Source organism: Magnolia sinica, chromosome 6, assembly GCF_029962835.1.
Source record: "Magnolia sinica isolate HGM2019 chromosome 6, MsV1, whole genome shotgun sequence".
Lineage (NCBI taxonomy): Eukaryota > Viridiplantae > Streptophyta > Magnoliopsida > Magnoliales > Magnoliaceae > Magnolia > Magnolia sinica.
The window spans coordinates 38,702,232-38,713,107 of NC_080578.1; the positions used below are offsets into that span (position 1 = coordinate 38,702,232).

General features: G+C 40.6%; 1 protein-coding gene across 1 annotated transcript; it reads right to left on the minus strand.

Moving 5' to 3' along the window:
* Window positions 1-8,784: 8,784 nt before the first annotated feature.
* LOC131249981 (uncharacterized) lies at window positions 8,785-9,700 on the minus strand. Its single transcript, XM_058250689.1, has 2 exons — window positions 9,598-9,700; window positions 8,785-9,512 (listed from the first exon to the last, which is right to left on the minus strand). The coding sequence occupies exons 1-2, from the start codon at window positions 9,662-9,664 to the stop codon at window positions 9,073-9,075; spliced, it is 507 nt and encodes a 168-aa protein (XP_058106672.1). The 5' UTR covers window positions 9,665-9,700; the 3' UTR covers window positions 8,785-9,072.
* Window positions 9,701-10,876: the final 1,176 nt, after the last annotated feature.

A 10,876-nucleotide genomic window follows, 5' to 3' on the forward strand; every position in this document is an offset into this window, starting at 1 on the left:
TTGAGGCATCTCCTCGGTACCGTGAAGGTTTAGGGGCTTTCACCCAGGGACTTTCCATGCACTCCAAATGCTCAAGTATCATTTTCGGTGTCCACACATGACCATCCACGATATACCTATGGAGGCTACCGTCCTGATGAAGCAAGGTTGAATATCCACATGCTATGAAATGCCAGATGTGTGAATCATACAATCACCCATGCATCAATCCCAAGCATCCATCTTGCTCAGCAGGGAAAAACTCCATCCCTCAGGGAGATACCAACATGTCCTACACAATGGCACAACCATGGTCAATCATACCTCAACCAAGAATGCATATGATGCGTATGGGAGTGGGCCATGAAGATGAGTAGGGGTGTCAATGAGGTGAAGATGAACTCTCTACCTAACCATGAAAGGTCTAGGTACTTAACCAATTCCTCATAAGGAATACCTCTAGTGGGGGCCCATTTACCTAGGGTAGCCCACGAGACTAAGCATACAAGTTACGGGCCTAAATAATATAGAGATGGGCCTAGCAAGAGTCTAAGGTGGGCATTTAACTACACTTAAATAGTTAAAAATTTAATTAACTTTGGGTTCTGATTAGTATTTGCTTGTGGTTTGTAATGAATAGTAAAAAAATTTACAGTCCAATTATACAGTGCCATTATCGTATGCTAAAAGAAATAAGCCATTTTTGCCTATTCTGGGAAGGTTTCAGGTCAAGGCAAAATACCCAGAACCAATAGAATTCTACACCTCAGCAGAAGCAAAGATAGAGGAAGAGGCCAAGAATAATGTGTATTACTGTAAGCTGACGCCGCAAGATCTTAAAAATTATAGCCAGGCAAGCAAGAAAATCATGAAAAACATGGGTTTTGATTATGAAGAACCCATCGGCCTAATTCAGATTCCTATTAGGGTTGGTCAGGAAAAGTGAGGAAAATTTCAAGGATTGGGGGCAGAATCATCAGTGAACATGGTCACGACTGAGCAGTTATCAGAAGAAGATCCTAAAATAGTCGAACATCCTAAAATGGCCCCGAACCAAATGGAAGATGGGGGGGGGGGGGAGCCAACGATAGACAGTTTATGAGAAGTGAATCTAGGTACAAAAGAAGAGCCAAGGAACACATTCATCAGTACCGTTCTTTCTGAGCAAGAGGCCGAGAAATGTGTTCAACTTCTCAAAGAAAATAGAGACATCTTCGCTTGGACATATGCAGAGATGTCAGGTCTGGAGTCGTTAGTAACAATGCACCGGTTGAATATTTCTTAAGAGAAAAGGTCGGTTAAACAGGCGCAAAGGCAATTTCACCCGGACTTGGTTACCCTAATAGAAGAAGAAGTGAACAAGCTGATAAAAGTTGAGTTTATTAGGGAGGTCAAGTATCTTAAGTGGATATTGAACATTGTCCCAGTGAAAAAGAAAAACGGACAAGTTAGGGTGTGCGTTGACTTCAGGGATCTGAATAAACCTGTCCGAAAGATGATTTTCCTCTCCCGATAATCGAATTGTTGATTGACAGTACGACTCAGTATCCTATCATGTCCTTCATGGATGGCTATGCAATTTATAATCAAATTAGAATGACACCTGAAGATGAAGAAGCAACAGAGTTTAGAACTTCACTGGGGATTTATTGTTATAAAGTTGTACCATTTGGTCTCAAAAATGCTGAGGTGACATATCAGAAGGCAATGCAGAATAGCTTCCAAGACATGATGTACAAACATGTTGAGTGTTATATTGATGACTTGGTGGTCAAGTCAGGTAATCATCAGGATCATTGCCAACATTTGGCATCGATATTTCATCGACTCAGGAAGAAGCAGCTTAAAATGAATCCAGCTAAATGCGCATTTGGGGTGTCTTTAGGAAAATTCCTCAGTTTTGTTATCTGGTACAGGGGCATTGAGATCGATCCAAGGAAAGTTAAAGCCATTCAAAATATGCCGCCATTAAAGACATTGAAAGAATTAAAAAGTAAGGAAAGCTGGCGTACATTCGCCGTTTCATTTCAAATCTGGCAGGGAGATGTCAGCCGTTTTCTCATTTGATGAAGAAAGGCACAGAGTTTGTATGGGACCAAACCTGTCAAAATGCGTTCAATTTGATAAAAGAATTGTTAAAACAGCCACCGGTATTGATAGCTCTAATAAAAGGAAAGCCACTTATTTTATACATATCTGCAACCGAGAATTCTTTGGGAGCTTTGTTGGCATAGGTGAATGAATCTGAGAAAGTGACTGCTCTCTATTATTTAAGTAAAACTCTAATGGGTGCGGAATGCAACCACTCTCCAATCGAGAAAGAATGTCCGATGTTGATATTTGCAGTGCAAAAATTGAGACATTATTGTCTCTCCCATGACATAACTTTGATCTCAAGGGCAGATCTGATAAAGTTTTTTATGACAAGACTGATGTTATCTGGGAGATTAGCCAAATGGATGCTATTACTTTCAGAATATACTATTACGTATGAGCCGGTAAAAGTGGTAAAGGGGCAAGCAGTGACAGACTTCCTGGCAGCACACCCCGTAGCAGAGTGCGAGACCATTAGTGATGATTTTCCCGATGACCAGGTTATGTTGGCCGAGTCACAAAGCCCATGGCAGATGTATTTTAATGGTGCTTCTCGAGCGTCAGGGGCAGGGGCCGGGTTGATGTTCATTACTCCTTAAGGTGACTTGTTACCTTACTCCTTCACATTAGGTACTGCATGTACAAACAATGAAGCCAAATATAAAGCTCTCATCATTGGAATGGAAATTACTCAAGAAATGAAAATAAAAACACTGCATATTGTCGGGGATTCTAAATTGATCATAAATCAATTGACGACTGAATTCGAGATAAGAAAGCCAGAGCTCTTGCCATACTGCCAAAAAGCACAACAGTTATTGGAACAGTTTTGTCATGTCGAAATCAAGCATATACTGCTGTCTGAAAATACAAAAGCAGATACTTTAGCCAGCCTAGCAGCAGCTTTGTCCTAACCAAATCGAAGTCCTCCTAGGTTACTATAGAAGAAAGGAGATTTCTACCATCTTCAGAGGTCATTGATGAAATTGTTGAGGTACTTCCTATATCGTGTTTGGAGGTAACGATAGATGATTGACATCAGCCTTTCATAGATTATCTTAAATATGATATCTTGTTAGAAGGCTCAGTGCAGAGACAAAAAATCAAGCAAAGATCGAGCAAATTCATCATATGTAGCAAACTAATGTATAGAAAATCTTATAATGGGATGCTATACGTTGCCTAGATGAACGAGAAGCAGGCCAGATGTTGCGAGAGGACTCTGGAGAATGTGGGGCACATCAAGCTGGTCGAAATTTATTGCATCGTATACATCGAATGGGGTATTATTGGCCTACCGTATTCAAAGATGCGATAGATTATGCGAAGCGGTGTTATGAATGTCAGATTCACAAAGATGTTATACACATTCCTCCAGAAGACCTGCATCAGTCAGTCACCTTTTGGCCTTTCTCTGCTTGGGGACTTGATGTTATTGGTCTTATAAATCCACCTTCATCCAAAGGAAAACAGTATATTTTGATAGCGACAGATTACTTCTCCAAATGGATAGAAGCAATTGCATTGCGCAGTGTCAAAGAGAAAGACGTAGTCAATTTCATCCGACACGCAATAATATACCGTCATGGTATCCCGAAGAAATTTGTCACAGATAATGGCACTCCTTTCAAAAACAGAGGCATGGAAAAGCTGTGTCAGGAATTCAGCATTCATCATTCGTTTTCAATACCTTACTATCCACCGGTCAATGGATTAGCAGAGGCATTTAATAAAATGATAGTCAAGATATTGAAGAAAATAGTGATAGGAAATAAGCGTGATTGGGACGAAAAGTTGTAATAAGCATGGTGGGCATATAGAACTACCTACCGGACAACAACAAGAGCAACACCATACTCACTGGTTTATGATGTAGAAGCGGTCATCCTGATCAAAATATAAGTTGCATCACTCAGAGTGGCAGTACATCAGTAAATTACAAATGATGAAAATGCAAAAATAAGGCTATAGGAGCTGGATTTGCTCAATGAGAAACGCCTGGTAGCCCAATAGTGATTGCAATCATATCAAGCAAGGATATCGGCCGCTTTTGATAAATTAGTCAAGTATCGCTCTTTCAAAAAAGGGAATATGGTGCTAATGTTGAAAAGACCGATAGTGGTCACCGACAGAATAGGGGGCAAATTCGAGCCCAAATGGGATGGGCCGTACATAATAAAAGAAGTATACTCCAATGGAGCTTACAGAATCGTAGATCAAGATGGAAAAGTATCAGTATACCCGTCAATGCTCGCTTCATCAAAAGATATCGTCCCCAAGGATACTTCTGATTTTGATCCAGAATATTATTAGAATAATGCTTCTGTATCAAAAGGGGGCAAGAATAAGCAAAGTCATAGCTATGTAGTGTCAGATGAATGAATAAAGAAGAAAATTGCGAGCGCATCAAGACTATGTATCAACAAGTGTTACAAAAGGAAAGTGACCATCGTTATCATCATCAAGTGAGCTCTACAAAATTTTGTTGAAATTAGTATCATCACCAAGTTAATATATTGTGAATAACACATATGAATATCGTTGAAGATATTAGCAGAAGTGGTGATGTATTAATCTCAATCAGAGATGTCTATCATTCTCGCGACAACGATGACCACCTACTATTATCTTTTAAGGAAGCCTAGCCAAGCCCTAAAAAATGGCCAATTACACATAAGACCTATCATTTTCACCATTCAGGTAGCAGTGAGAAGTTAGTGGCCCTAAAAAGCCCGTGAAGGCCACCATATGCATACTGTAACGCCCTGAAATTCAGGGGTCGAGCATAACTCAGCTCCCGAGTTTCAAAACATCACTTATGCAACATATTGAATGATGGATGTATGTTGTCTGCATGAGTGCATAAAACATGGAATAGATTAAGCCAAACTACAAACATAATTCAGGGATAAGTGAAGAACGCAAGCGGAAGACTTAAAGAAATATAAGTGTACATGTGCAAATCTCTGAAATACATATACATACCAGGTCATACTTACAAGTGTTACTATCAAAATTACAAGTATTAAATTACATCATTTATTCCCAAAAGAAATCTCAGAATCCCGCGCATCAGAACAAGGCTCACTAGAACCCGCCTGAAAACTGCATGAAAGAAAATGCAGCCTCATCATCCTCGATCTCCTGCTCTGCCTCAGAGGTCTCATCAACATCTGCAACTAAGACAGAGTCTGGTAGGTGTTTAAACACCGCCCCAGAACGTGGGAGTGAGTGATCAACTTAGTGGAACAATAAAGCAAAGGTTAACATGTTATCAATTCAATCAAGCAGTAATGATAAAGTAGAACAATTAAACATGTCCTAAGTACTCTTGTTAATGCAAGGATGCATGTACAATGATGCGTGCCCTCGCGCGTACACCCTCAGCGTCTTCATCTTACGTTACGTATGACATCGCCTCAAAGTGCGCCACCTCTTCCAGGCACATGCAAATGCGGTGCATGAACATGATTACCAAGTTGTTATTAGTCCTTTTCATACAGTATGATTGGGAAGCTAAGGTACCTTCCTCATATCAACGTCCAAACAGTGATCCATTCTAGGGTCATCAGTCCTAGGCATCTCATACGATCATATGGTTTTAGGTCATTACAAAGGGCTCGTCACCAATCAATGCACGCCTATCATACCTTCGTTACTACAATAAGGCTCGTCACCTCAATGCGGTATCCAGGCATGCTCAAGGTCACTACAAAGGGCTTGTCACCAATCAATGTAGGCCGACAGTACGAATATAGTGTCCCATACCACCATAATCGGCTCACGAGTTTGGTTGCTCACTGGTCACTACGAGGAGGCTCGTCACCCCAGCTTAGGCCGACAGCTCGACCACGGTGTCCCATACCACCATGTCCGGCTCATGAGTCTTGGCGGATCAAGGTACAATGGTTAATAGAATTTGCACTGGTAAGTTTGGTACCTTAGATTCAAGCAATAACGTCCATACATGGTGAACATACATCAGACAATCGGGTTACTTGACAAACTCGACTAGCACAAGCGCACGTTGGGTTGAACGACATAGAGTGCGTAAACACTCCATGTGGCCAAACCACTGCCGACAACTCTAATACGACTCGGGTTTATCAAATCACGTCCTATGTGGCGAAAGCAACCTCAACCACAATCTCAAGGCCGATTACCGATTTTCTAGACTATTTCATAGTCCCAAACACATTCCACTACAACAGATATTCATATCAACAATTTGGAATAGTAATGGAACAACTCAAATCATATGGTATGTAAGCATTTGAAGAATATCAACTCAACATGGATTTTCACATAAGTAATACTTGAAATTAAACAACAAGGAATATGACTTGCATGTGGTAAATCATACACATCAATAGGAGTGTTGAGAATCGCTCCTCAACGCCTGCAATTAAATTATTATATTACACTTTAGATCATACAGACATTTCTACAAACACTTAGAATACATAGTTCAACATACATGACGCATGTTGAAATACACACATTTGGACAATTCCTTTTGCCAAGGAGTTGTCACACATACAATTAGCACAAGTATATGACAATTAATCATGGCAAACACAGGTTCATATTTTATACGTATACGGTACTTCCTACATATACATAGAATACACAAATTTCAATATAGCACATGCATATTAGGAACGCAAAATAAACATAACATTTGACATGTGAAATCTCATCCATAACAAGAATAAACCATTCACTGGCATTGAAAGCCTTGAAAACCATAACCTATACAATTAAAGTCCGCACCTTAAACCAGAAATAAAACACCGAACTGATTCAGACGATATGTCTTCGTCAACGGCGACAAGATAACCTAAAGTAAGAATAGAAATGAGCTACAACACACATAAACTATTCTAAGCTCTAAAACAGATTAGGTTTATGTTAACTTACCCAAGGATGAACTTAGAATCGCCGGAATAACGATTCAAAGGTGGAGGTTTTAGGATGAAGAAGAATAGGAAAGAATCTAAGATGATTCACCAACTTCTCTCTCACTTTCTCTCTCTTTTCCTCTCTTTCTTAACTAGGGTTAAGAAATTCGTATGGAAAAGAGAGTTAGGGTTTTAAGGTCTATACATAGGCCTAACATTGATGAAAATAACCCCAGGGCCAAGGTATATTTAGGTTATAACCAAAACAGGCCTCTCTCGATCCAACAGAGCACTTCCGGTGGGCCTTTTTCCACGTGCGGTCGGACTTAAGCTCACTGACCATGGATCTAGGTCAGACTGAGTTTTCGTACCGATCGGATCTTCAGATCAGCCGTGGCGGACCACACTCAATTCAACGGTCACCGAAACTCGATCAGGTCCATAAGTACAAGGATATGCCTGAGCCATCTTCCCTGATCAGAGGGTGAAATTGGGTCAGAATCTAACGGTCAGATTGCTTAAAATCGTCGCGCAAGCGACACGACTCAGATTTCACAAAAGCTTATTAAATTTCCCACCGTTCTCACACTCTTCACTCCGAACTCAATCAAATCGACCCAGAACATCATCTGGACTTGATTTTTGAGGTGATGGTCAAGTCCAACATGGTGACCAATACAGCCTAAGATCATCGCTATCGGACTTACGACGCGCAGTCCAGGTCCGATCCAGAACTTCCAAAAATTCCCAAGAGCAACTGAATTTAGCGATGAATCCCAGATTTCAGAGTAACATAGCGCTAACTATTCAACAAGTTTTGAGTCATGCAGATCAAATTTAAAGTGATTGATTCGAATTTCACAAGCAATCGAATTTAGCGCTAATTACCCCACAAATAGCTTCTAAGGAAAAATAGAGGTAGTACTCGGGTCTTGGCACAAAATTTTCTGGGTCATTACACATACCCATGCGGGCAGTGGACGGATCCAGTAACTAAAAGCCCTAAAAGGCCAAAAAGTCCTCAACGGCCAGTCACGCGTGAGACCAATGTCGCCTCTATAGCTTTCCAATAGTGTCACAGGGAACGGATGAAAATGCCCTCCCGTGAATGGGTCCGACCTTGTAGGCGAAGAAAATGTGGGCTGCAATGTGAGCTCTTTGGCCTTGTCCATAGATAGGCCAACAATGCGTAAGATCCCCCAGATCTTTGGCTTGATTTCAGTAGTAACTCATGAGGAAGAGCTTAAACCTACTCATTGATGGACTAACGACCCTAGATTTGGTACCCCAAAGGTCACCTTGTGCACCCTGTGAACTCTAGAGAGTTACTGCGGCCAACCTTATGTGTAAATCCAACCGAGTTTATGGCCTCGGTAGCTTCACTAGGCCCCTCTGATGGATCACGGTTTGTGAACTCACCAGGCTGTGAAGAGTCCAGTGGACTTATAAGAGTTACAGAGACTATCAAGTGAGACCCGACTCCACTACTCAAGAGTCTAAAAAACTGTGTGGCTCCACTACTCAAGAGGATAAACTGTGTGATTATCTAACTAAACTAAACTTAGTACCGCCAATTAAGATAGGAATCATATAGCAAATCCCTTACTAACAACTCATAAGAGAATACTTTTTTAAAAAAAGAGATAGAGAAAAGAAGAGGTATAACACATAGATCAGAACATCGCATAAACAAGACAAGAGAACCATTATCAAGAATATCATGAAATATTTGTATAACTTGCAATTCCAAGAGTATTTGTAGTAATAAAAAGAGAAAATGTTAAAGTTTTATATCTCATAGTTCTCCTGTTATGCCTAATGTTGCTAAGTATTGTTGCAAATTTTCTTGAAGATTAACTTGACCAGCCGCATGTTCCAGTCTGGCATTTGAAATAATTTTGGTAGGATCTGGGATACCAGCTAGCTTTTCTTCTAAGGAGGCAATTAATTCTTCATTCTTAGCTAATTCAGATCTTTCAGCATCCACGGAATGAAGACTACATTGCATCTTTTTCCATACTCTTTTAATGTTCAGATCTTTCTCTAGATCTTGCTTCTCCAGCTGAGCGATTTCTTACTTCAAAAGGGTAATACGATTTTAGATAGTTGTCTTGTTATCAGTAAAAGTCTTCAGTTGCTCCCACAAAGATAGCTGTTCTTGATCGTGACAAGAAGTGATGGGAGCAATCTGAGAAACCTTCTCCCTAGAGTATGCAAGTTGCTTCCTATACTCTAAAATTTCGGGTGGGACAATCGCAGTTTCAGCTGATGACAGAACAATTATTGAATTATGGAATCTTAGGAGAGCATCGTGTACAAAAGAAATGTTTACTTTAGCCATCCGTGCTGCACTATCCAGAACATCTAAAGCAACAGCCAGATCTGACCATTGATCAGGATCTTTAAACATCTCGACAATAACTAATATGGAATTCTTGATCAATGCCAGTTTATACGCAAAAATCTTCTCAAGAGATAACACATTTGATGAAGTCCCAATAGAACCAGAACTTGTCATGCCACTTTGAGGTAAGTTCCCTATTAAGAAATAAGAGATATAAAGTAATAGCAAAACTGTAAGTGCAGATAATATGAAAAGTGTGAATGAAGAAAAAGGATATACCTTTTTCTGGTACCGGAACAGTGGGAGTTTGCATCTCTCTAGTAAGAAGGGAATCAGGTTCCACCATCTCAACGAAAGATGGAGCTCTAACTTCGGTGCTTGAATCAATGGTGGGAGGAGTTGGTAGATCAGTTGATTCTACTAGAAAAGCAATTTCGCGTGCCACTCCCGTGGAGGCAAAGAGAATCTCGGTGAAGCCACTGGTACTACAGGAGGTAAATCTATAAGGGAAGTACTATCTGCCTCAGTATTGACAACATGGTCACCTGAAATAAAAATACGTAAGATAGGGAAGGAGAAAAGAATGAAAGAAAACAAGAATAGTAAGATTTTCTTACATGGTGAATAACCATATTCCCCGTAGTCTAGGGGTTCATTTTCTTCTTCCCCCACTATGGGTGAAGTTTTTGGAGGAACAGCCTCAAAAGTTGGAGTGATATGTTCTTCATCAGCCGGAACATCGTTTGTAATGATGTCTTCTTCACCGCTAATGTCAACTTCCCCCTCCTCATAGTCATCATCTTGATCTTCTCTTTCCGCCTCTTCTTCATCAGAAATAGTATTTTTAGATGAAGAAGTTGAACCTTCACTCTTCGAATCTCCTTCGCTGGCTTCTTCAAAAACGACTTGTTTCCCTTTAGAAAGAAGAGATTGGTTGCTTTCCAGTTGAGGATCTACACTAGTTAAAACTGGAGAGGCAGAAGCAACGGTCCCTTCTTGGGGAGAAGCTTGAGCACACGTTCGAGATCTTGTTATTGGTGAAGAAGGACTGGGGTGAACAGTCCGGGGGGCAAGAGAAGAGATTGACTGATTCTGAAGATGAGTGGAAGAGGTTAGTTAGTCTTGAAGATTAGCAACGTTCTCTAGCATGGGGGAAGCAGCCTCTGTGACTTCCTTTTTTCTTAAGCAGTATCAAGGAACCTTTTCAAATTCATGAATGATACCGTAAGCTATCCACCCTTCAAGGGTATTATCAGGCTTCTTCTCACGAATAGGTTCATCTATGAATATTTTGACACAAAGATGACCAGCGAAAGGAGCATGACTGGTCTCCGCTAAGAAGTCTACTCTCTCTTCAATTATGCGACCTTTAAGCCTTGGTGGTGGAAGCCAGATGGGCTTAGCTATTGGCAGACCTTTCCTTACCAAATAAGACTGGTGAACCCACCATCTCATGTGATTATATGAATCCCGAGGAATATGGTCGCAGCCTGGAATAATGAAAGAAGAATTAGCTCGGCCCAACAATTGCTTCCACGCCATCGCCCAATAAAATGGA

Excerpts from the sequence above, each read along its gene's own strand:
- LOC131249981 (XM_058250689.1), bottom strand. The coding sequence starts at position 9,664 with ATGGTGGAACCTGATTCCCTTCTTACTAGAGAGATGCAAACTCCCACT. Across the intron at positions 9,513-9,597 it reads TGTTCCGGTACCAGAAAAAG|GGAACTTACCTCAAAGTGGC; the intron begins GTATATCCTTTT and ends ATTTCTTAATAG.